Source organism: Papio anubis, chromosome 15, assembly GCF_008728515.1.
Source record: "Papio anubis isolate 15944 chromosome 15, Panubis1.0, whole genome shotgun sequence".
Taxonomy (NCBI): domain Eukaryota; kingdom Metazoa; phylum Chordata; class Mammalia; order Primates; family Cercopithecidae; genus Papio; species Papio anubis.
The window spans coordinates 51,344,611-51,372,344 of record NC_044990.1 but is presented as its reverse complement, the minus strand read 5'-3'; the positions used below and the strand labels follow the sequence as shown (position 1 = coordinate 51,372,344).

Sequence of the window (27,734 nt, the reverse complement as noted above, 5' to 3'; positions counted from 1 at the left end):
TATGTATGTGCGTCAGTGGTGGTTGGCATTTGGTCACACACACACACACACACACACTTTGAAAGGGGTACTAAAAAGGAGAAAAAGGGTAAGGAGAGATACTGAAAAATCCTCAGGTGAAAATAAGTTTAGATGACCCAATTGTAGAGGAAAAGGAGACAAATAATAGAACTGATAGCTTTGGGATTGGAAATGATCTGCGATGGAGACAGAAAAATAAAAACACTGGGCAACAGTAGTGAAGGGCCTAGTTGATAATTCAATAACATGAATTTATAATGCTTCCAAGCAGGAAGAGTCACACAGATTTCCACAAGAGGTTTTCAGTATTGTTACTGCAAAACCTAAGAATTTTCTCTTTCTCTCTCCTTTCTTCCATTAACTATTTATAGGCTAACTACCAGACCGTAAGATAATATGCTAAAGGTAGAAATTGTCAAGGAAAAGCCTGATGTATAAATTTGACCACAAAGCAATCTGGAGAGATGGTGAATTCTAGTACTCAGATGGTTGATAAAGTCTAAGGATAGGTAGGAAGAAAAGTAAAACCAGGAGGGGCTTGACAGATTGGAAAAATATGGCAGGGTTTTATGAGACAGGGACTTGTAATGAGTCCAAATAAAGCACAAATTTAGTGGGAATGAAAGAACTAGCAGAGCTGGAAGGACCAGAAATTAGAGTTAGAAAACAGAATTTGAGTTCAAGTGTTTGCAACTTCTTTCTCCTTCAAAGCTACCTTTGAGAAATTAATTTAATGTGGTTCAATTGTATAACATTGCTGATTGGGATGTGTGTATGTATGTGTGTGTCTTTGTGTGTATAAAGAATTTGCATTGTGATTTTCAAATAGCTCTTAAATGAAACAATGTATAGTCACTCATGAGTTTTTAAGGAACAACCGGTAGGTAAAAAATTTAAGCAATTACCTTATTTGTTTGATGTATAAACAGAATTTAATTTATAAATAAGTCATTGCTTTTCCCACTTCAGCGGTGGCTGGCATTTGGTAATGTGTACACACACACACACACACACACACACACACACACACACAATTATATGACCTGGTATTTGCACCTATACGAGCATGATTTAAATAACAAATACTAGCATACTGTCTGGATCTATGTTAACTGATTTTTTTTTCCAGAATGAACCATAACCAAGACTTCCTGGATTAAGCACTTGGCAAGGTTAGACACAGAGCTATAACTACAATGAAAGTGAAATGTTTTGTCCATGTAACGAATCAGCCATTCATATGGAAGATAAATGTTATGTCCAACATAATTAAAATAAAATGTTACTTTATATGTAATTTCATATCAGAACAACCTCAAAAATAAGTAACAGAGTGATAACAGTTAATAATAATTTCTGAGCATCTGCCCTCACAACTTCAGGTCCTGTCTCCATTGCTCTGTTTCCTCCAATCCTAGAGGATCCGGGTAGCTCTGCCACAGCCTCTGTGGCTCTGTGACCTGCAGATACTGGGAGTACTGTAGGCAGGATACCCAGACATGATGGTGGACTACAGACAGTGTTAGCATACCTCTCCTACTTAGAAAAACAAAGTATGTGTAGAGATTCACACTGTGAACTTTTTTGTACAAGAAGCATCACAAGAATTTAACAGAAGAACTGAAAAAAAACCCACAGATCCTTTGAAAGAAGTGGTGGCAACAGCCTATACTGTGAACCAGATGGAAAACAATCTCCAGGGCATAAGACGGGGAGACTCAGCCACCGGAACACACACTCCCACAGCGGAATTGGGCAGCCCAGGCCACATGGGAAGGCCTTAATCCTACTCAGTGTGGGAGCCGATTTAGCGAGCGTGGGGAATACACGAGGAGTCGCATCAGGATGTGCTTTGCATGCACTACCAGACTCCAGCGGGGATGGAGGAAAGCCATTCCTGATCCTACCTCACAGGGGAACTCACAGAAGTCTGCCCGCTCACTCAGGCTGTAGTCACAGTTGAAAAGAACTCCTGAGATTTGCAATATGATTTTAAGTGGAGACTAACCCTGTTGGCCAGAACCAGGGGGATGGCATGAAGTGTGCTATAGTGCAGAAGCTGGAAGTCCCTGCTTCACAGGTGGATAGGCATGGCCTGAAAGCCTGGTTTTTATCACCGGCAGGAAGGCTTATTGTTTGGGGGCAGTTTTGTGTTCTAAGTGTAGACTGCCTGGAACACAGCTAGTTGCTGTTAGCAGAATACTGCGGGTATGGGACTTGCTGTGCCAAGTGCATGGTAGCTGAGTGGGCCTTACTGTCTCCTGCTACTCCCCGCTGCCCCCACTCCCTGTATGGATTCTTCTGTGCACCAGAGGCAGCTCTGCTCCTCCCTGGAACATTACCCCAGTGGCCAAAAAGCTGCTCTCTGATCCCCACCGGGGACACTGCTTGTGCTTGTACCTGAGGAGCCTGAGTGAGGACTTGCCTGGTCCAGCCCTCACCGGGCTTTGCCACTGTATGAGTCCTGGTAGGATAACACAACGGACAGAGATATTTGGAGGCTCCACAGTCCCACCCATTGCCTGAGACCCCAGAGTGCCTGCCCTGGGTAATATAAGGCAAGCGCAAATTCCACTACTACCATTGCACCTGGTACTCTTTTGCAAGCACCACCTCCTGGCTGGTAGCCAGGCACAGCCCATTATGACACCTGAAGGCAGCATTCAGGAAGGAGAAAACTTCTGTGTGCCCTCAGCTGTTGCCATTGCCTGCATCACCTTGGCTAACCAGGAGGTCTTGAGTCTGTCCATGTGCCCAGTACATTACTGCTACTGCTGGCATCTGAGAAAGCCAACACTAAGGAAATCTCAGAGTCTACGTCACTCTTCTCCTACCCCCATCAGAACTGGTGCTGGTACCCGCTGCTGAGAGACTAGAGGACAGGTCACATCACTTGATCCTTGGCAGATATTCTCCAGTACCGTCCTGGAGTGTGGGAGCCCCACTAGGCAGCTAAACCCAGAAGAGTAGCAAGATTCACAGTAGTCTGGCCCTCTAGGTAAAGGGGAAGTGCCGCACATTACAGAGGCACCGTGTAGGACAAAAGAAACCAGTCTGCAGGCCTTGAGTCCCTGAACTTTCCACTTGTGGGAAGTTTTTTTCAGCAGAGGCACAGGAACAGTGCTGGGCTCATAGGGGAAAGTCTACATGGAACATCAGTATTCCTGCAGATGAAAAGAGATGCTTTTCGGATTTGAACAGCTGGAACAGCAGGTCAGGAGTGTGCCTGGGAGGCGGATTACTTTCCTGTTGGCCTGGAAGGAGAGCTGTGGTGGCTCCCTCTCTTCTCCCTGAAAAGACCTCAGTGCATTTCATAGACCTTCCCCAGCTACTTCTGTCAAGGTTGGGAGCTCTGCTCACTATTAAGTGTGGCATTTACCCACTTGCTTTAGTGGAAGCTGGTTTTTACCTATGGGCACCTCCTATTGGCCTGAAGCTTGCACTGTTCAACCATGTGAATAAAATACTGGAGATTTTATTTATTTATTTTTTTTTCTTAAGGGCACATCACTTGGGAATGAGAGAAGCTTCATGAGACCTCTGCCATTCCAGCCCCACAGGAGACAGCGAACCTGCTCACAAATCCAGCACATCACTACTATCACAGCATCTGAGAAAGCCATCACACAAAGATTCTCTATAACTAAGGAACTCATAGAGTCTTCACACTGAAAGCACTGAGTCAAAGCTAGGTAACAAACTATAAAGTCACATCCCCGATGGGTAAAAAACCAGTTGAATTAGAAATAAATCAGTTCCTTCTCATTCGGGTAGACAAAATAGTCTATGCGAATGAGAAGAAACCAGAAAAATAATTCTGGCAATATGAAAAAACAGGATTCTGTAACAACCCCAAAAGGTCACACCAACTCTCCAGCAGTGGATCCAAACCAAGATAATACTAGATAAATAATTTGAAATACTAAATCAATAATTTAAAAGGTTGACTAGTAAGTTACTCAAGGAGATATGAGAGAAAGGTGAAAACCAACATAAAGAAATTAAAGGTGGGCTGGGCATGGTGGCTCATGCTTGTAATCCCAGCACTTTGGGAGGCCAAGGCAGGTGGGATCACCTGAGGTCAGGAGTTTGAGACCAGGTTGGCCAACATGGCAAAACCCTGTCTCTACTAAAAATACAAAAATTAGCTTGGCATGGTGGTGTGTGCCTGTAATCCCAGCTACTTGGGAGGCTGAGGTGGGATAATCGCTTGAACCTGGGAGAACTGCTTGAACCGAGGAGACAGGTTGCAGTGAGCCGAGATTGTGCCACTGCACTCCAGACTATGCAACAGAGCATGACTCCATCTCAAAAAAAAAAAAAAAGAAAGAAAGAAAGAAAGAAATTTAAAGAAAGAAAGAAAGAAAGAAAGAAAGAAAGAAAGAAAGAAAGAAAGAAAGAGAAATTTAAATAAATTAAAGCTGGGTGCAGTGGCTCATGCACCTGGGGAGGCCGAGGCAAGCGGCTCACTTGTGGCCTGGCCAACAAGACCAGCCTGGCCAGCATGGTGAAACCCCTCTCTACTAAGAATGCAAAAATTAGCCAGGTGTGGTGGTGCACGCCTGTAGTCCCAGCTACTCGGAGGGCTGATGCATGAGAATTGCTTGAGCCTGGGAGGCAGAACACGGGATTTTTAGGGCAGTGAAACTGCTCTGTGATAACATAATGGCAGACACATGTCATGTATCTGTCTAAACCCCATAGAAGGCACGACACCAGCCAGGCATGGTGGAGTCCTCCTAACTTTTGGCAACTGCTGTTTTACTGACTCCATAGTTTTGTCTTTTCCAGCATGTTATATAGTTGGAATCATACAGTACGTAGCACTTTCAGATTGTCTTTGCCTATTTTTAAATGTTGCCTTTTCTCTTCTGTCTTGTTTTTCCACCCCTTAGATGTTACAAGACACAATCTGTTTCTAAAAAAATAAACCCCTGGATTTTCTGAGGAAATATTTCAATGAAAGTCGCTTTATTTGGAACTTAACATTTTACAAATGAGGACACCGAAACCAAAAGAAGTTAAAAAACTTTTCCAAGTTTACACAGCTAGTAATTGCCAGAGCTGAGATTTGAATCCAGTGAGTCTGCTTCCAGAATCATGTTCAGGCGATACTTGTTACTGCTTCCCAATAACAGAAAATAAAGCAATATTAAAAATAACCCAGAATGTGAACAGAAAAGAATCCCTCTCCCCTGAGACCCAAAGACAAAGAAGGTGTATGAAAGGCATGTGTATGTATGCACTGACGTCTCTGTACACACGCACACACACAAATGATAAATAAATGTGACTAATTATCCATAAAGAAATATGCTTTACAACGATTCTTCCATACTAGAGATACCCGATTACATTTTGCCTGAATGCCTACATTCATGTAGCATCTATAGGTCTAATGCCTTTTTCCTTGCTGATTTGGCCACTTTCAGAAGAAACTTAAAAACCATGGCACTCACTTTGAGTCTCCTACATCCCCACTGGGCTGGGAACTACAGGCAGTATGAACTGTTCACAATCTTCTTCATTGCTTGTTTTTCTTCATATAACCCATCAGGTTCTAAATGAGTATATATTTCACTTGACAAAAAAATCTCTGTTTCTCCCCAACTCCAGTATGAGTACCAAAGGGCAGGAATTTTTGTGTCTTATTCACTAATCATTCCCAGAACCTAGAACAAATGCCTGGCCCATAATAGGTACTCAATAAATATTTGTTGAAAGAATAAACTTGATATTAGTATTGCCTAACACTTAACAAACATTATTACTAAATACACTTTATTTCTTATGATGAGCTAAATGGCATGATGGGTTAGAACAGTTTACAGTAACACTACTTTTATAAATTATTCTAAGGCAAGTGCTCTGTGTATAAAAAGCCATAAATAAACAAATTTATTTGAGAAAAAGTAACATGGTTTCTGCAATGGGAATTCTTGCTATTTACTGCAGTTCCTCAAGAACTATGTAACTGAGCGATTAAAATGTTAACAAATAAATAGGAGACCTTCAAAAAAGTCAATGAAGTTCAAAATAAGATTTGTTTTTCAAAGCAAATCACTATTGAATTGGAGGGGTACCTTTTTGTGAAGACGTAGTCTAAACACCTCTCTAGATAAAGAATGAAAGTATTGGGGTTCTCTGAGTCTTAGCCATATAGGTGTACTATAAATAATTTGGAGGAATACAGTACAGACTATTATTCAAATTTGTAAATGATACTAATTCCAACCAACTGAGAAAACCACAGTCAATTTGTTCAAAGAGTGCTCAAAGGGGCAGAAAAGGGACAGGCCAAAAATATGGGGATATATAACAGTTATTTCAGCAGTACACAGTATTAATTCAAAATGATATAGAGGTTGGATTAGCTTGCTCCTATACATAGTAGACAAACATATCTGGGAAGCATTTTAGATATTTATACAACAGTCACATCGGATGCCTCCATATTTCTCTATCATCCTTTATAATCATTCTTACTTTTTCACCTTTCTTTTTCAATTCCAAAGCCCATTTTTCATCAAGGTTTCCACAAGAAGAAAATATTACACATTTGTCCAAATGAATGTTTTCACACATAGGTTGCTGACAGTGTTAAAACAAAAGAGGAAATTAAAAAAAAGAAACAGAACAGAATAGCAACTAATAGAATGTATTCCACATGTTAGGGATATTGTTTCAGATACACACACACAAATATAGAACACATATTTGGGCACTGGCTTGCTATGTAAGGTACACTTCATACTATAGGTCATGGTCAAAAAAGTATAAAAGCTATTTGTCGGCTGGGTGTGGTGGCTCACGCCTGTAATTCCAGCACTTTGGGAGGCCGAGGCGGGCGGATCACCTGAGGTCAGGAGTTTGAGACCAGCCTGGCCAACATAGTGAAACCCTGTCTCTACTAAAAATACAAAAAATTAGCTGGGCGTGGTGGCACACACCTGTAATCCCAGCTACTGGGGAAGCTGAGGCAGGAGAATTGCTTGAGCCCAGGAAGCGGAGGTTGCAGTGAGCCGAGATCGTGCCAATGCACTCTAGCCTGGCTGACAAAGCGAGACTCTGTCTCAAAAAAACAAACAAAAAAAAATTCCTATTTGTCTAGGTACTAGTTACATTTTTAATGATAAAGGATTATATTTACATTCAAATCAGCCCCAATCTTCCAAATCAGTCTTAGGTCAACTTTGTGGCCAGTTTTCCAAAAGCTTAATCACTTAGTGAAAATGTGATTTCAAGAGTAATCATACCATATATTACACTATTCAGTATGTTCTCTGTTTTTCTTCAATATGTTAAATATAGCTAATAACACATCCATCAGGAACCTAAGAGTAGACTGATTGTATTTGAATCATTTTTGCAAATTCTCTGATTCTTCTTTGATGTAATTGTTGATATGGTTAGGCTTTGTGTTCCCATCCAAAGTTCATCCTGAACTGTAGTTCCCATCAGAAGAACCCAGTGGGAGGTAATTAATCATGGGCATGGTTACACTCATGCTGTTCTCGTTACAGTGAGTTCTCACAGGATCTGATGGTTTTATAAGGGGCTTTTCCCCCTTTGCTCTGCACTTCTCCTTGCTGCCACCATGTGAAGAAAGACATGTTTGCTTACCCTTCCACCATGACTGTAAGTTTCCTGAGGTTTCCCCAGCCCCGTGGAACTGTGAATCAATTAAACCTTTCCTTTATAGATTACGCAGTCTCAGGTATGTCTTTATTAGCAGCATGAGAACAGCTTAATACAGTAAATCAGTACTGGATAGTGGGGCGCTGATGTAAAGATACCTGAAAATGTGGAAGTGACTTTGGAACTGAATAACTGGCAGAGGTTAGAACAGTTTGGAGGGCTCAGAAGAAGATAGGAAAATGTGGGAAAGTTTGGAGCTTCCTAGAGACTGGTTGAACTTCCTAGACCTTTGACCAAAATGCTGATGGTGATATGGACAAAAAGGTCCAGGCTGACTGAGGTAGTTTCAGATGGAGATGAGGAACTTCTTGGGAACTAGAGTAAAGGTCACTCTTGCTATGCAAAGAGACTGGTGGCATTTTGCCGCTGCCTTAGAGATCTGTAGAACTTTGAACTTGAGAGAGATGATTTAGGGTATCTGGGGTAAGAAATTTCTTTCTTTTTTTTTTTTTTAAATTATAAGTTTTGGGATACATGTGCAGAATGTGCAGGTTTGTTACATAGGTATACATGTGCCATGGTGGTTTGCTGCACCCATCAACCCGTCATCTACATTAGGTATTTCTCCTAATGCTATCCCTCCCCTAGCTCCCCATCCCCAGACAGGCCCCAGTGTGTGATGTTCCCCTCCCCGTGTCCATGTATTCTCACTGTTCAATTTCCACTTATGAGTGAGAACACGTGGTGTTTGGTTTTCTGTTCCTGTGCTAGTTTGCTGAGAATGATGGTTTCCAGTTTTATCCATGTTCCTGCAAAGGACATGAACTTTTTTATGGCTACATCGTAGTCCATGGTGTATATGTGCCTCATTTTCTTTAACCAGCCTATCTGGGTTGGTTCCAAGTCTTTGCTATTGTGAACAGTGCCGCAATAAACATATGTGTGCACATGTCTTTATATCAGAATGATTTATAATCCTTTGGGTATATACCCAATAATGGGATTGCTGGGTCAAATGGTATTTCTGGTTCTAGATCTTGAGGAATCGCCACACTGTTTTCCACACGGTTGAACTAATTTACACTGTAGGGGAAGAAATTTCTAAGCGGCAAGGCATTCAAGAGGAAGTAGAGCACCAAAGTTTGGAAAATTTGCAGCCTGACAATACGATAGAAAAGAAAACCTCATTTTCTGGAGAGAAATTTGAGCCTCCTGTAGAAATTTGCCTATGTAACAAGAAGCCAAATGTTAATTGCCAAGACAATGGTGAAAATGTCTCCAGGACATGTCAGAGACCTTCACAGCAGCCCCTCCAATCACAAGCCTGGAGCCCTAGGAGATAAAAATGGTTTCCTGGGGCCAGGTCCAGGGACCCCCCCTCCCCGCTCTATGCAGCTTCAGGACATGGTGCCCTGCATCCCAGCTGCTTCAGCTCCAGCCATGGCTAAAAGGGCCCAATGTACAGCTCTGGCCTTTGCTTCAGATGGCGCAAACCCCAAGCTTTGGCAGCTTCCACATGGTGTTGGGCCTGTGGGTGGGTGCACAGAAGTTAAGAACTGAGGTTTGGGAACCTCTGCCTAGATTTCAGAGGATGTATGAAATCTCCTGGATGTTCAGGCAGAATTTTGCTGCAAGGGCAGAGCTCTCACAGAGAACCTCTGCTAGGGCAGTGCAGAAGGGAAATGTGGGGTTGGAGCACCCACAAAAAGTCCACACTAGGACACTGCCTAGTGGAGCTGTGAGAAGAGGGGGCCACTGCTTTCAGACCCCATAATGGTAGCTCTACTAACAGCTTGCACTGTCTGCCTGAAAAAGTTGTAGACACTGCCAGCCCATGAAAACAGCCAGGAGCGGGGCTGAACCATGCAAAGCCACAAGGGCAGAGCTGCCCAAGACTGCGGGAGCCCACCTCTTGCATCAATGTGACCTGGATGTGAGACCTGGAGTCAAAGGAGGTCATTTTGGAGCTTTAAGATTTGACTGTCCTGTTGGATTTTGGACTTAAAATGGGGCCTGTAGCCCCTTTGTTTTGGTCAGCTTCTACCATTTGAAATGAGTGTATTTACCCAATGCCTGTGCCCCCACTGTATCTAGGAACTAATTAATTTGCTTTTAATTTTGCAGGCTCATAGGCGGAAGGGACTTGCCTTGTCTCAGATGAGACTTTGGCCTTGGACTTTTGGGTTAATGTTGGAATGAGTTAAGACTTTGGGGGACTGTTGGAAAGGCATGATTGTGTTTTGAAATACGAGGACATGAGATTTGGGAAGGTCCAGGTACAGAATGATATGGTTAGGCATTGTGTCCCCGTCCAGATCTCACCCTGAATTGTAGTTTCCAAAATCCCCACATGTTGTGGGAAGGACCCGGTGGGAGGTAATTAATCATGGGGGCAGTTACCCTCATGCTGTTCTCATGATAGTGAGTGAGTTCTCACAAGGTCTGATGGTTTTTGTAAGGGGCTTTTCCCCCTTTGCTTGGCACTTCTTGCTGCCACCCAGTGAAGAAGGACATGTTTGCTTCCCCTTTCACCACAACTGTAAGTTTCCTGAGGCCTCCTCAGCCCTACAGAAGTATGAGTCAATGAAACCTCTTTCCTTTATTGATTACCCAGTCTCAGGTATGTCTTTATTAGCAGTGTGAGAATTGACTAATACACTTGCCAACCTAATGGAAGCTCACTCAACTGGAGAGCTCCTTTCAGGCCTCAAGAAGTCTGGACACACTGGCCAACTCAGGGGTTTCATGTTCTGGAAAGTACAGTTAACCCAAACAGAACTTCTGTAGTTTCATAAAGTGCTATGACTGGCATTAAGGAGGCTCTCAAAATTACTAGCTATTTTTATTTATACGTATATATTCATATAATCATTTTTGTTATAATATTTACTGAAAATTGATAATAGACTATGATATCATTACTCTTAAATGTTTATGTTCATTTTTGTCTTATGTATTATTATTGCTTAACTTTGGCTTTTTGATTCAACAAACTCATTTTGTCAGTAATTCATGTTCTCTAATTTGAATATAACAATTCTGGTTAATTTGAAGCTTTTCTTTGTTTTAAAAATACAGTTTTTCAAAAAATGCTCATCATCACTAATCATCAGAAAAATGCATATCAAAACCACAATGAGGTACCATCTCATACCAGTCAGAATAGCTTTTATTAAAAAGTCAAAACTGGTGAGGCTGAGGAGAAAAGGGAATGCCTGTATATTGTTGGTAGGAACATAAGTTAGTTCAGCCATTGTGGAAAGAAGTTTGGAGATTTCTCAAAGAACTTAAAACAGAGCTACCATTCAACCTAGCAATCCCATTACTGGATATAAACCCAAAGGAACATAAATCATTCTACCAAACACATGTACTGGCATGCTCATCACAGCATTATTTACAATAATGAGGACATGCAATCATCCTAGGTGCCCATAAACAATGGATTGGATAAAGAAATTGTCATACATATACACCATGGGACACTATGCAGCAATAAAAAAGAATGAAATTGTGTCCTTTGCAGCAACATGGATGCAGCTGGAGGCCATTACCCTAAGTGATTTAATGCAGAAACAGAAAACCAAATACTCCATATTTTTACTTATTAAGTGGGAACTAAACATTGCATATATATATGGACATAAAGATGGGAACGATGGGAACAGACACCGGGAACTAGCAATGGGATGAGGGACGGGGGCCAAGGGTTGAAAAACTAACTATTAGGTACTATGCTCACTACCTGGGTGACGGTATCAATTAAACTCCAAACTTTACCATCACATAATATACCCAGAGAAATACAAAAATTAGCCGGGCACTGTAGCAGGAGTCTGTAATCCCAGCTACTTGAGAGGTTGAGGCAGGAGAATCACCTGAACCAGGGAGGCAGAGGTTGCAGTGAGCCGAGATTGTGCTACTGCGCTCCAGCCTGGGCGACAGAGTGAGACTCCATTTCAAAAAAACCAACCAACAAAAAACCCAGATAATAAACCTGCCCATGTATCCCTGAATCTAAAATAAAAGTTGAAATTAAAAAAAAAGAACATTCACTATTTATGTTATGATTATATAAACACTATTCACCAATGAATACTTAATTAAAAAATAAATAAAATAAAAATGCAGTTTTTCACATTTCTCCTAAAATGCTTAGTTTGTATGCAATTAAATACACTTCTATATTTGATAAGAGCAGTTGATTATTCTTCAAAATTGCAGTTTTAGTACCACATACCTCGTCACAGAAATTATTTAAATTATCATTAAAAATTTTGCTATTGTGTTAAAATTCGTTTTATTGTTTATTCTGAATTTTTTTTTTTTTCTTGAGACAGAGTCTTGCTGTGTCACCTAGGCTGGAGTGCTGCAGTGGTGCGATCTCGGCTCACTACAACCTCCGCCTCCTGGGTTCAACCGATTCTCATGCCTCAGTCTCCCAAGTAGCTGGGATTACAGATGCCCACCACCACGCCTGGCTAATTTTTGTATTCTCAGTAGAGACAGGGTTTCACCATGTTGGCCAGGCTGGTCTTCAACTCCTGACCTCAGGTGATACCCCTGCTTCAGTCTCCCAAAGTGTTGGGATTATAGATGTGAGTCACCACGCCAGGCTTATTCTGAATACTCCTATATAGGCAAAATCATTATTTACTCCAACTCTGGAACTGTTATTTCCTTTAAAAATTGCCAGATTTACAAGAAAAATACTTATTCTATTAATACTATGGCCAGCAAGAGAAAAATGAATGTAACTCTAGAACAGAAATAAGATCCTACATTTACCAAGTGATTAACATATGCCAGTTAGTGTGCTAAGTGCTTATCTTAGATTGAACCCTCTCTCATTTTGGGGCAAACATGCAATATTATATTATTATTGCCACTCATACTTTGGAAAACTGAGGCTTACAAAAGATAACTTGCCTAAAGTCATATAACCAGTCTGCCTAACTTAAAAGTTCTTGGTTTTTTCCCCTTTTCCCCTAAACAAACAAGACAGAACCCTGGGGCACGTCAACACTTAAGACATAATCAGAGAAAAAGGAATCAACAAATGAGACTGAGAAGTACAAAGGTAACAAAGTGGTGGGAGGAGACAGCACGTGAAGATTTGGGAAGAGGGGAGATGACAGAAGATGAGGATGAGAAGTAGATGAGAATCAAATTGGCCATCTATGCCACGCTAAAGAATCTGGACATTGTCTTGTAGGCAACAGGCATTTAAAAATAAGTCACGATTGACAGCACAGAGGACAGTTTTGGATAGGGGAAAGACTTTTTAAAAATTATTAGTTTTTAAATTGATACATAATAATTACACATATAGGGTATATGTGATATTTTTATACATTCATATAATATATAACAATCAAATCGGGATATTTAGGACATCAATAACCTTAAACATTTGTCATTTCTTTGTATTAGGAACATTTAGAATCTTCTAGCTATTTTGAAATATACAATAAATTATTGTAAAAAAAGTCATCCTATTGTACAATTAAACACTACGACTTATTCCTTCTATCTAACTTTATATTTGTACATTAACCACCCTCTCTTCATTCCCCATCTTCACTTTCCCAGGTTCTGGTGACTGTTATTCTACTATTATTCTAGTAAGAGAAAGACTTTTGATGGGCTGATGAATTAAAGTTCACTTGCTAAATTAAAAAAATTCAGGTAATGTAGTATCTCATCTAAGTGTTATTTTTTAAGCCTTGTGTTTCTAGTAATGAAATACATGCCACTGTTCTTTACTAAATGATATTTTTCTTTGAGACAGAGTCTTGCTCTATCACCTGGGCTGGAGTGCAGTGACACAATCTTGGCTCACTGTAACTTCTGCCTCCCAGGCTCAAGCGATTCTCTTGCCTCCGCCTCCCAAGTAGGTGGGACTATATGTGCATGCCACCACACCCAGATGATTTCTGTATTTTTAGTAGAGACAGGGTTTCAACATGTTGGCCAGGCAGGTCTCGAACTCTTGGCCTCAAGTTATCTACCCGCCTTGCTCTCTCAAAATGATGGGATTACAGATGTGACCCACTGCGCCCAGCCTACTAAAGGATTTTTAATAACAGACAAACATTTTGAAAGGCAAAGGAGCCCTACAAATCATACTGTTTTTAATGTCTTCTAAGAAAATAAGATACATCTTATAGTTGCTGTTGATAAAGCCCATGCATGAAAAAATTGGTCTTGGCTGTTCATATTATTATTTCAATTGAGTTTGGAGTATGGCTAGTCCTTCATAGGCTGAGTACAATTGTCATTTAAGTATCTAAAAAGATCACAATGGATTCGGCATTGAAACAGAAGAAAAACACAGCAACAGAGTTGTGCAATATAGGATAAAAAATCACTGCCTAAAGTCTAAAAGAAAGTATGTCTAAAATGAAAAAATTAAAGTAATAACAAAGCATTGTATCATAGTTTAATTAGCAGCATCCTCCACTCTTCTTCTTAGTGGTACAAAAAATAGTGGAGTGTTTTTTGTTTTTTTTTTTAACGTCATTGAAGTCTTAGAAGTATGGTTGACCTTGAAATTTAATCAGATCTAGTTTGTTTAGGGCCACATGGTAGCTATGTAAGTCTCCTCCTTTAAAATGTTGAGGTGGGGTCCTATGAGTTGCATGTGCCACAGACTCTTTCCAAGACACTGGGCTCACTGGGGATGCCGGAAGAACACTCCTAGCAGTTGTTAGAGGCAGAAGAATGGGTCAGGCAACTCAAACGGCAGAGATAAATGTTTTATTCCTTCAAGTACTTACTTTACAGCAATAAAGCTTATTTTATATTGCTAATGCATGATTAGTGTTATTTGTGTCCCCTTTGCATGACATATTTTCAGATTTTTTTCATTTTCTATGTTTAAATAGAAACACAATCCCATCCTCTCTGTATATGCTGTGCACATGCACACACATAAATATATTAAAACTCAAACAGAGAATCAGAAAGTATTCTGCAATTTGTTTTTTGAAAAATTATCAATACATTATAAATTTCTTTCAAAGTTAGTACCTATAGGTCTACTTTATTTTACCTATGCATCTTGAAACATCTTTCAAATCTAGCAATGCCTTCTAGGTACCAAATTCCAGGTAGCTAAACCTTGCCGTGTGGTCACTGATGACTGCGCATGTCCGATTTTCTAGACAAGCTTCCTGAAATTAAGTTAGTTGTAAAAGATAAATCTCTGAGTGCTTACAGTAGAAAATAAGTCCTTTGTTAATAAGGTTGGTTATGTTAGAAGTGAAAAACCATGTCTATTTTGTCATCAGTTGTTGAATATAGCAGGAAATTGATAAATATTTACTGAATAACTAGAAGGACAGCACGTGTTTAAGGCAGCTAAGAAAGACCAATTCTTGTTGGCAATAATGTGGCATGCTGTATGATTCTGGATTTTCTACTGTTTAACAAACTCCACACCGACACCTGATTCTTAACTAAACTTGGTGGTTACTTGAGAATTAGGGGGTACGTACAAGTACACAAAAAGGAATAACTTTTTTTCTCTTTTATACTGGACCAACTAATAAAACAATGGTTGAAAGACATTGGCCATCAAGCAATGAAGGATGGTGATTCCTGACACATAGGAAACAAACAAGGTAAACTCTATGACTGTCTGAGTTTATTGCCTAGAGACAGCTTTCAAGCTGCGGTGCTGGGAAGGAGAATTAAGGCAGAGCCTGTCAAACTCTCTGAGTTAAGGAGCTGTTGATACAAGTAAAAACCAAGGTGGTTACAGTTCATATGGGAGACTACTGAAGAAAAGGGAGCTGCAAAGAGACAGAACTCTGACAATTTACAGATAGTGCCCCTTAAGTATTCACCTGGCACAGAACACTGCATATGTATAAAGACAGGAGACAAAACTACAGACAAGATTGGTGGGAACAATCTCTGAAGTGAACATGGGCAAGGCATAGTGCTTATTTCCATCAGCCAAAGTAGAAAACCTTATAATTTACAGGACATGGAATACTGAAAGAGTTTTGTTACAGTAATGGGGGAGAAATTGGCCTTACGATAAACCCTTTTCTGCCTAAAAAAGCTTAAAAGCAAGATTTGGAAGAATCAAACTGTTTCCAAGAAACCTAATTATGTTCCAGAAAAAAGCTAACAAAAGCATATAGGAATACAAAATATCTAGCACCAAGGTTAAATTTACAAGGTCTGGCATCCAGTAAATAATTACTACGTATGCAAAGAAGCTGAACAATGTGATAGATAATGAGATAAATCAACTTTATTGAAGCCAGCCATGAAATGACAAAATAATAGAATTAGTAGACAAGAATACAAAAAAAAGTTACTGAAATTATATTTCACATGTTCCAGAAAATAAAGTTTGAGAATGTTAAGGAGAGACCTAAAAGACACAAAGAAGATACAATTTGAACTTCTGGAAATGAAAACTACAACATATGAGATAAAAACTGGATTAAACTGAAAGCAGATTATATAGTGGTAAAGAAAAGACTAGTGAACTGGAAGACATAGTAAAAGAAGCTCTCCAAAAGAAACGCAGAAAAAAGACTGAAAAAAAAACTGAAGAGAACATCATTTGTTCTGTTGTAGAATAACTTTAAGCAGCCTAATATATGTCTAATTGAAGTCCCCAAAGGAAAATGAGAGGATAGAAGTATTTGAAAATTTAAGAAATTTATAAATTTGATAAACTCACATATGTAAGATGTTCAACAAAACCCATGCATAGAAAAAAATGAAGAAAACTGCAGCAAGTCAAATGATAATCAAATTGTTTAAAGTCAGTGACCAAAAATCTCTTAAAAGCAGCTAAATAAATACACATTACCTAGAGAGGAACAAAGATAAGGATGAAGCAATATCTTGGCAGAAACGATGCAAACTAGAAGAGAGTGAAGCAACATCTTTCAACTACTGAAAAAGAGAGAGAGGGAGAGAAAAGTCAACCTCAAATTCCTTATCCAGTGAAAATATCTTTCTAAAAAACAAAGGTGAGCCCAGTAAATCTATTCCCAGGTACACACTTAAAAGACATGAAAACAGGTACTCATACATTTGCTTGTATTTGTGTGTTCATAGCAGCACTTTTTATAATAGTCAAAAAGTTGGAAATAACCTAAATGTTCATCAAAGGATGAATGAATAAACAAATTAAGGTAAATATACGCAACAGAATATTATTCCGCCGTAATAAGGGATAAAGTACTGGCTACATGCTACAATATGGATGAACATCAAAAACAGTATGCTCAGTGAAAGAAACCAGACACAAAAGGTCACATATTGAAATGAACATAACCATATCAACAAATATATTAGATGTTAAGGGTTCTAAAAAAATCTCCAATTGAAAATCATACTTTGTCAGACGGGTAAAAAGAAGGATGGAAAAACATACACCTTGCTAATACTACTATTTTAGTAGTTTTCACTGTAAAAATTTGACAGTAAAAGACATCCAACAGTTGACAGTTTTTAGTTACACAGTGAAAACTGAAAAATAATAGTAGTAAGATAAATTAAAGAAGATCTAAATAAGGGTAAAGATGCAGTGTGTTCATGGGTCAGAATATTCAATATTAAGATGTCAATTTTCTCTGCTTCATCTATATTTTCAACTTACATAATGTCAACCAAAATCACAGCTAGTTTTTGAAAAACATTAACAAACTGATGATAGAATTCATATAGAAATGCAAAGAAAAAACCAGCTAAACAACTTTGAAATGAACAGCATTGGAGGAACAATACTATCTGATTTCCAGACATTATAAAGCTACAGCAATCAAGACAGTGTGGTACTGACATAAAGACAGACAGATAACTGGAACAGAGAGTTGAGAACAGTCTCACACATAAATGATCAATTGTTTTTCAATAAATGATGCCAGAACAGTTGGGTTTCAATTATGCAAACATCAATTTCAATCTATATCTTCCACTCGATATAAAAATTAAACGAAAAATGAATCACAGACCTAAAACTATGAAACAGCTAGAAGAAAACATATACAAAACCCCTTATGACCCTAGGTTAGGCAAAGATATTTAAAATACAACACCGAAACACAATCCCTAAAAGAACAAAGTGATGAACTGTACTTGATAAAAGCATCTCTTCTTTTTTTTTTTTGAGACGGAGTCTCGCTCTGTCGCCCAGGCTGGAGTGCAGTGGCGTGATCTCGGCTCACTGCAAGCTCCGCCTCCCGGGCTTACGCCATTCTCCTGCCTCAGCCTCCCGAGTAGCTGGGACCACAGGCGCCCGCCACCTCGCCCGGCTAGTTTTTTGTAGTTTTTAGTAGAGACGGGGTTTCACCGTGTTCGCCAGGATGGTCTCGATCTCCTGACCTCGTGATCCACCCGTCTCGGCCTCCCAAAGTGCTGGGATTACAGGCTTGAGCCACCGCGCCCGGCCAAAAAGCATCTCTTCAAAAGACATTGTTGGCTGGGTGGGATGGCTCACACCTGTAATCCCAGCACTTTGGGAGGCCAAGGTGGGAAGATTACTTGAGCCCAAGAGTTTGAGACAACCTGAGCAACATAGTGAGACCCCATCTCTACAAAACATAAAAAAAAATTAGCCAGGGGTGGTTGTAGGTAACTGTAGTCCTAGTATTTGGAATGCTAAGGCTCCCAATAGTTTGAGGCTATTGAGGCCAAGAGTTAAGGCTGCAATGAGCTATGATTATACTACTGCACTCCAGCCTGGGTGACAAAGTGAGACTCTGTCTCTAAAAATAAATAAAAAAACATCATTAAGAGGTGAAAAGATAAGCCACAGGGTGGAAGAAAATATTTGTAAATCATGTATCTGATAAATGACTTGTATTTAGAACACATAAATAATACTCAAAACTCAAGAATAAGAGGACAAACAATCTGATAAAACAGACAAAAAATGTGAGGAGACACTTCTCCCAAGAAGACAAACAGAGGGCAAGAAGAAACTCAAATGAGAAGATCCTCAAAATCGTTCGTCATTAGGGAAATGCAAATTAAAACCACACTAATATGCCACCACACACCCATTATAGAGAAAAAAAAACTAACCATATCAAGGCAAGGACGTAGAAAAATTGGAACTTTCATACATTATTGATGGAAATGTAAAATGGTACAAACATCTGTGAAAACAGATTAGCAGTTTCTTAAGATGTCAAATAGACACCTACCATATGATCCAGCTAGTCTACTCCTAGATATTTACCCAAGAGAAATGAAAGCATACATCCATACAAAGACTTATATGTGAATGTTCATATGAGCTTTATTTAAAAAACTGGAAATGACCCCAATGTCCATCAACAAGTGAATGGAAAAACAAACTGTGGTACAACCACACAATGAAATGTTACTCAGTAATGAAAGAAGCGAAGTACGAATAAATCTTGAAATAATTATGCAGAATGAAAGAAGACAGATTAACAAAAGTATATGCATACTGTATGATTCCTCTTATATAAAAGTCTAGGAAACACAAACTAGGCTGGGTGTGGTGGCTCACGCCTGTAATCCCAGCACTTGGAGAGGCCAAGGCAGGTGGATCACGAGGTCAGGAGTTCGAGACCAGCCTGGCCAACAGAGTGAAACCCCATCTCTACTAAAAATACAAAGCCGGGAATGGTGGCACACGCCTATAGTCCCAGCTACTTGGGAGGCTGAGGCAGGAGAATTGCTTGAACCCGGGAGGCTGAGGTTGTGGTGAGCCAAGATCGTACCACTGTACTCCATTCTGGGCAATAGAGTGAGGCTCTGTCTCAATAAAAAACAAACGAACTAATCTACAGTAACTGAAAGTAAATCAGTAGTTGCTTAGGGACTGAGATGGGGAAGACTGGGAGGGAAGAATTCCAAAGGGGCATATGGAAACTTTTGGGGAGATGTATGTGTTCATTACCTTCATTTTGGTGATAGTTTCATGGGTATATTCATGTGCCAAATGTTAAACTGCACTATACCTTAAATGTGCAATTTGCTGTATATCAATTATACCTCAATAAAGCTGCTAAAAAGGGGAGTATCTGTTTTTATTTTGGGTATTACTTAGCATTGTCATTTTGTCCATTCACTTACGTATAACCTCAGACATAATCTGAATAGCATTTAACTCAATGGTAATTCTAACATTAGTTATTTGTATTTCATCTGTGTATTATCAAAAAGGCCAAACTGATTTAAATACTTAAACTGATCCAAAGAATAGAGATCCTGAACCAGCCTAGCCAATATGGTGAAACCCTGTCTCTACTAAAAATACAAAAAATTAGCCCGGCACGGTGTTGTGCACCTGCTATACCAGCTACTCGGGAGGCTGATGCAGGAGAATCACTTGAAACTGGAAGGCAGAGTTGCAGTGAGCCAAGAATGCACCACTGCACTCTAGCCTGGGCAAGAGAGCGAGACTCTGTCTCAAAAATAAATAAACAAATAACATAAAATAAAGAGTAAAGATCCTGAGATAACTTCCTTCTGTATTATTTCACCATCTATTATGAATAGTCTATTGTTATAACAGCAATCTAATAGTAATCATTCAGCTGGTTTATATAATTATTTTCAGAGTAAACGATATAATTTTCGTGAAGCAGAAAAAAGTAAAATCCATGGAATACTTTAAATATTTTATTTTCAATCTTAAGGGAAAAGTTATATACTGAAGTTGGTATAGATCCTTTAATACAGGATTACTGATTCTTTCTCCAAATGTCTTATGAAATATTTTCAAACATACACAAAAGTCCAGAACTGAGTACTAAACCTATACGTACATGTCATCCAACTTCAAACATTATTAACATTTTGTGATTCTTGTTTCATTTGTTGAGCCCTTCCTCCTTTTCTCATGAAATATTTTAAAGCAAATTCCAGGCACCATACCATCTCATATCATAAATATTTCAGCATTTAAGTATTTTTTTCAATATAAGAAATAGATTATTTAAAAATGGTTTCATGCAAATTATACTTAATTATAGGAGCATTTAACACTTAATTTCTTACGTTTTCTCCGAACAATGTATAGACGTATGCTTACATTTAGAAATTCTTTCTTTTTATGTTTGAGACAGAGTTTCCCTCTGTTGCCCAGGCTGGAGTACAATGGCACAATCTCAGCTCACTGCAACCTCCACCTCCCAAGCTCAAGTGATTCTCGGGCCTCAGCCTCCTAGGTAGCAGGAATTACAGGCATGTGCCATCATGCCCAGCTAATTTCTGTATTTTTAGTAGAGACAGGGTTCCGCCATGTTGGCCAGGCTGGTCTTGAACTCTTGACCTCAAGTGATCCGCCTGCCTTGGCCTCCCAAAGGGCTGGAATTAAAGGCATGAGCCAGTGCACCCGGCTTCTTTATTTTTAGAGATGGTGGATCTTAATTTGTAGCCAAGGCTCAAACTCGTCAGCTCATGTGACCCTCCTGCCTTGGCCTCCGAAAGTGCTGGGATAATAGGCATGAGCCACTGCATCCAGTCCACATTTAGAAATTCTTATTTCAATTAACTGAAATGCTCAGGAAGGCATGTAATTTAATATTTTACTTTTAAAAAATATTTTTGAGAATTATTGTGAAATTAAAGCCAACATGAGGGATCTACAATATATTAGCAAACAGAGGTTCATTTGTTTCTTTAAGTTATTCATTTATTTATCTTTTCTGCTTCCAGCTAGCAGTGTGCTGGAGTTGGCTTGCAGCAGCTTGTAGGACTTCTCTATTATTTCATATAAAGACTTGTACATGGATGTTCATATGAGCTTTATTCCAAAAACTGGAAATGACCCCAATGTCTATCAACAAGCGAATGGATAAACAAACTGTGGTACATCCACACAATGAAATTACTCAGCTCAGACCACAGGGCTTCCGTAGCTGATGAGGATGGGATTCGAACTGCATGGGCAAGGACTTCATGCCTAAAACACCAAAAGCAATGGCAACAAAAGCCAAAATTGACAAATGGGATCTAATTAAACTAAAGAGCTTCTGCACAGCAAAAGAAACTACCATCAGAGTGAACAGGCAACCTACAGAATGGGAGAAAATGTTTGCAATCTACTCATCTGACAAAGGGCTAATATCCAGAACCTATAAAGAACTCAAACAAATTTACAAGAAAAAAAACAACCCCATCAAAAAGTGGGCAAAGGATATGAACAGACACTTCTCAAAAGAAGACATTCATACAGCCAACAGACACATGAAAAAATGCTCATCATCACTCGCCATCAGAGAAATGCAAATCAAAACCACAATGAGATACCATCTCACACCAGTTAGAATGGCAATCATTAAAAAATCAGGAAACAACAGGTGCTGGAGAGGATGTGGAGAAATAGGAACACTTCTACACTGTTGGTGGGACTGTAAACTAGTTCAACCATTGTGGAAAACAGTGTGGCGATTCCTCAGAGATCTAGAACTAGAAATACCATTTGACCCAGCCATCCCATTACTGGGGATATACCCGAAGGATTATAAGTCATGCTGCTATAAAGACACATGCACTCGTATGTTTATTGCAGCACTATTCACAGTAGCAAAGACTTGGAATCAACCCAAATGTTCATCAGTGACAGGCTGGATTAAGAAAATGTGGTACATATACACCATGGAATACTATGCAGCCACAAAAAAGGATGAGTTCAGGTCCTCTGTAGGGACATGGATGCAGCTGGAAACCATCATTCTCAGCAAACTATCACAAGAACAGAAAACCAAATACCGCATGTTCTCACTCATAAGTGGGAATTGAACAATGAGATCACTTGGACACAGGAAGGGGAGCATCATACACTGGGTCCTACTGTGGGGAGGGGGTAGGGAGGAGGGATGGCATTAGGAGATATAACTAACGTAAATGATGCGTTAATGGGTGCAGCACACCAATATGGCACATGTATATATACGTAACAAACCTGCATGTTGTGCATATGTACCCTAGAACTTAAAGTATAATAAAAAAAAAAAAAAAAAAAGAAATTACTCAGCAATGAAAAGAATGAAGTACAAATGAATCTTGAAAGTTTTTAGGGATTTTGTGAGCTGGCTATCAAACACAACTAGCATTAAAAACTAAATTATTTAAATTTATAGTAAAATACATTTTATTAAAAACAAAGGTAAAAATAATCAAACTTGTCAATTTAAAATTATTTTACTATCATCTGTGCTCTTGAGTCTGTTGTGCTCTTGAGTCTTGAGTCTATGTCTGTTGTATCTGTATGCTGTGAACATTAAGTACTGGTATGCTGCTGACAATCTTTACTCCATCTTCAGTAACCTTAGGTTGGTAGTCTGATGTTAGTCATGGTGGGAATATTTATACAACAGATACAAGCCAATGTTACAAATCAAGCTCTCCCTCATATCCCTCGTGGAAAGCTGGTTGTTAACATTTACCACCGCACCACTGTGTCTACCCCGAGCATTAACTATGTGTCAGGCACTGCAATAAAATGAAGTATTTCTGGTCTTTTGAAATTTGAGGATAAAGATCCTCCAATGTTATAGTATTAAAAGACACTGTAAAGATTATAAACAGATCCTTAAGAAAACAAGTAATACATGACATATATTAATGTTATTTAACGTATGACTTTAAAAAACCCTTTATTATAAGAGAAATAGTTTTCAAAACTTTTAAAATATTAACTTCTTGGCTGGGTGAAGTGGCACATCTCTAATCCCAGTACTTTCAGAGGCCGTAGGCAGGTGGATCGCTTGAGCCCAGAAGTTCAAGACTAGCCTGGGCAACATGGTGAAACCCTGACTGCACTAAAAAAATATAAAAATTAGCCAGGCATGGTAGTGCATAGCTATAGTCCCAGCTACTTGGGAGGCTGGGGTGGGAGGAGCACTTGACCCTGGGAGGCGGAGGTTGCAATGAACTGTGATCATGCCACTAAACTCCAGTCTGGGTGATAAAGCCAGACCCTGTCTCAACAACAACAACAACAACAAAAAAAAAAAAAAAAAAAAAAGAAAAAAGAAAAACTTCTTATGTTGACACTCAGGAATATTAAATAAATAAAAGGAACATTAGTGAAGCAGTACCTTCGGTTTAAATTGTTTTACGACTCGAATTTTAAAAGTACAGAAAAATATAATTAGATCTTGACACCAGAAGATGATTAAAAATGCTATGTAAAATGCATACATATATATTTACATAGTTTAAATGACATAAGGCCAAGAAAAAGAAGCAATATGAACCTGATTTTCTAAGTGTAAACAAAGTTAAATTTAACAGAGGAGTGATTTTTCATTAAACACAGAGGTAAAAACCTCTATTTTAAAATCCTATTTTAAAAATGATTTACTAGTAAAAAACTGAAAATGTCACCAAAGTTTGCCAAACTTGTTTTACCAGTTGATATTCTCAGAAATCAAAGCTTTGTCTGTCTAGTCTGCATTTATACTTAGTCTGGGCATTTAATCTTCCTTTTGTTTTCAGTTTTGCCATACACTGTAAGTTGTTTTACATGGCCTTAACATTCAGCTAGTTTCATAAATTGTGAAATCATTTTGTACTAGCAAACAGCTTATTTTAAAACTGCTCAGAAAAATAAACAAAAGAGTCAAAGAATTAAAATGAATACTGTGATTCTTCATATGGGTTTCTTTTGTTTAAGTTATTTACCTCTTGTGAAAGCTGTGTTACTTGGTCCTTTCGATGTTCCAGGTCTTTTAAAATCAGCGAGTTTTGTTTTTCCAGTTGAAGCACTCTTCTTGCCAAGTGAACACTAGGCAAATGAAATGAGAAAATTAATGCTTAAAAGTGAAATACTGCCCCAAATATTCAAAATGTGCTTGTGTACTTGAAAATAGACATCATTTCCTAATTATACTTAAATATTAACAGAAAGAATACAGAGTCAAATAATATTTTCAAGCACCAGTAGTGGAAGACCAATACCCCACCACTCAGAATTATGAGAGTAACAACATTAAAATCTCCATGACATAACCGTGATACACTGATTACTGCAGTAACGGTTTTTAGCCCTTGCTATAAAAGCGGAGAGTTAACATTATAATACTTGCTTGAAAAGACCACAATACAGCAATTTACAGCTTGTCTCCCCTTTTATAAATATTTTCCAATTACAAATCAGAAAATTAGTTGAAATATGATAAACAATAATTAGCTTATCACTTTGAGAAGTATCAGAGTTTACTTCAAACAACATAATGCACGTTATAATATAAAACAAAAATGAGGTTTTTAATTGAAAGTAGAGATGAAAAAGATATACAAAACTTACAGAATGTCTATAGTAAAGGCTAAGCTTCTGTATTAAAAAAAAAATCACTCCCTCTGATTCTCTACATTACCATAAGTTATTGCACTGACCTTTAGTATTTAAAATTACATGTGAAACATCTCAATTCTACTTTTAAGAAACAATTATAAGAATAAAATCTATTCCTTCTAACTATGGTGGGAGGAAGTGGCATCTTTCTTTAAAGAACTGCTAATAATTTTGAGAAGACATGTTGCTCCAAAGACCCTCTCTGCATTTCCAGTAACTTAACATTTTCATATTTATTGTATTTTCATGTTTTATACTAGGTTAACCTACTAATTTGTGAATTGTAGAATTCATGGAATCCTAGATGGAATGTTTTATAATGACAAAAAGTAAAATAATGGTGGTTTAAATAAAATCATAGGGCAGAAATAATTCTATTGTATTTTAATATTTCCCAATATCAGATAAAGAAATGCAGACAACACTCTAAAAAAATGTTAAGACCAGGTGCAGTGGCTCATACCTGTAATCCCAGCACTCTGGGAGGCTGAGGCAGGAGGATCACTTGAGGCCAGGAGTTCAAGACCAGTATGGGCAACATGGTGAGACCCTGTCTCTACAAAAAATATAAAAATTAGCTGGGCATGGTGGTGCATGCCTGTGGTCCCAGCTACTTGGGAGGCTGAGATGGGGGACCACTTGAGCCCAGGAGTTTGAAGTTACAGTGAGCTAGGATTGTGTCACTGCAATCCAGCCTGGGGTGACACAGTGAGATCCTGTCTCTAAAAATAATGATAATAATAATAATAAAAAAATAGTGTTAGGTATCATCCTAAACATCTATTTCTAAGAACTCGTACCAAATAAAAAAGATAAGTTCTGGCAAAAGTTTATATAGTGATTTGAGTTGCTTGTTTAGATCTAAAATTCTATCCTTTCAACCGGCATTAGAGACGGAAAAAGCATACAGTCCTCATTTTTTGACAACCACTATTTTTTTTTTTTAAATAAAAACTTTACTGACATATAATTTTACTGATATGCAACTTAAGTATCATAAAGTTCACCCACTTAAAGTATACAATTCAATGTTTTTTAGTATATTTAAAGTTGTGCCACTATCACTATAATTTTAGAGTATTTTCATTATCTCAAGAAGAAATTCTGTGTCCATTACCAGTCACTCTCCATCCTCCCCACATTCCAACTTCCTCCTTTGCTCCTCAAATTCAACCTTAGGGAACCACTAATCTACTTTCTCTGTTTATAAATTTTTAAGGAGTTTACAGTTTATGACAATACCGTTCTTCATTTCCCAATATAAATATACCAAGTTCTCTCTAATTTGACCCTAAAATAACAAAATTTCTACAAATAAAATAAGTCTTAATGTGAATTTTGTATTTTGAATCTGTTGATTCTATTACATGTTTGCAAGCATCGGTTTATCATTAGCTCTATTTTTATTAGGTTAATTAAAAAATCTTAAGCACTATCTTTATTCATATTTTTATTCTTTCTTACCCTTCATATATGTCAGATGTAACTTTTTTCATCTTTCTATCTCCCATAGAACTTCACACTAGGGTCACTTAAACATGGTAATTTTTCAATAAACACATGTTGAAGGTATAGAACATGTATGTGTATACTCAATATAGAACAATAAACACAATCAAATGCAATTACACAGAAATAGAGTTACAAATGAATGAAATGGAAGACAAAAAGATGTAAGAAAATAATGAGATGCCACATATTACCAACAATCTGAAGAAGATAATGATTTGAAGACATCAAGTTTAATAATATTAAATTGTTCACTTGGTTTGAGCGTTTTTATTTTGTTTGGGAATTGCATAATGTTCTTATACAGATATGGTGGTACCACTTATCAATAAAAATATGTCATAAAACACTGACTCAAGAAATTCTTGCTGGGTGAGGTGGCTCACGCCTGTAATCCCAGCACTTTGGGAGGTTGAGGCGGGGGGATCACCTGAGGTCAGGAGTTTGAGACCAGCCTGGCCAACGTGGAGAAACCCCATCTCTGCTAAATACACAAAAATTAGCTGGGCGTGATGGCAGGCACCTGTAATCCCAGCGACTCAGGAGACTGCGGCAGCAGAATCACTTGAACCTGGGAGGCGGAGGTTGCAATGAGCCGAGATGGCGCCATCGCACTCCAGCCTGGGGGACAAGAGTGAGACTTCGTCTCAAAAAAAATAAATTCTTGGTATGCTAGTGCTTAAGCCTTAACACCAGGACTACTTTCTTCAAACAAGAATTTCCCTGATTTTGACTGGGGGATTCTAAGTAAGGAAAATCAACTCCAAACAGAAGGAAAGTATCTATGGTATCTTCAGATTGCTCACAAATATGCTCTACAGTGCTTTGATTACTAGTTTATAGTACAATTTTGCTGAGAAAAATTTTTTGAGAATTCATGGTGATGGGAAGGACCATGAGTATTAGTATGATTGTTGATGTCATTTATGATGCATAATGATAATAATGTAGAAGACAACATGGTACAATTGGTCTCCAGTATATATGGGGTTTACATTTTAAAAACCACCTCTAAGTCAGTTGTAAGGACAGTAAAACACATTTCCTCATATATATATTAGAAATGGTATTAAAGTTCTCAGTTGCCCTAAAAGACCCATTTAGCCCACTAATGTAGTACAAACACACACACACAGAAAAGAATAAAATATAAAATCTTTCATTAAAAGATTATACTCAGATTTATTAAGATTATATTAAGGATATAAGAGATTACATTAAGATTTAATGAAAAGAAATATAAACAAGATAC

The 27,734-nt window shown here is 38.4% G+C and overlaps 1 protein-coding gene and 1 long non-coding RNA gene across 4 annotated transcripts in view; one reads left to right on the top strand and one right to left on the bottom strand.

Moving 5' to 3' along the window:
* The window catches only part of PIBF1 (progesterone immunomodulatory binding factor 1), a 237,121-nt gene that overhangs the window by 58,635 nt on the left and 150,752 nt on the right, over positions 1-27,734 (bottom strand). For 2 of the 3 annotated variants that reach the window (XR_001896934.3, XM_003913944.5), the window contains exon 14: positions 24,301-24,403. Coding sequence is in view for 2 of the 3 variants with exons in the window: in XM_003913944.5 (XP_003913993.2) it covers positions 24,301-24,403 (103 nt within the window). In the remaining variant the exon portion in view is untranslated. Of the gene's footprint in view, positions 1-22,637; positions 22,942-24,300; positions 24,404-27,734 lie in introns of those variants that run through there. The other variant, XM_021929673.2, reaches the window with a different exon arrangement.
* LOC116270597 lies at positions 2,973-5,062 on the top strand. Its single transcript, XR_004178743.1, has 3 exons — positions 2,973-3,234; positions 3,523-3,713; positions 4,917-5,062. It is a non-coding gene; the product is annotated as an uncharacterized LOC116270597 (long non-coding RNA).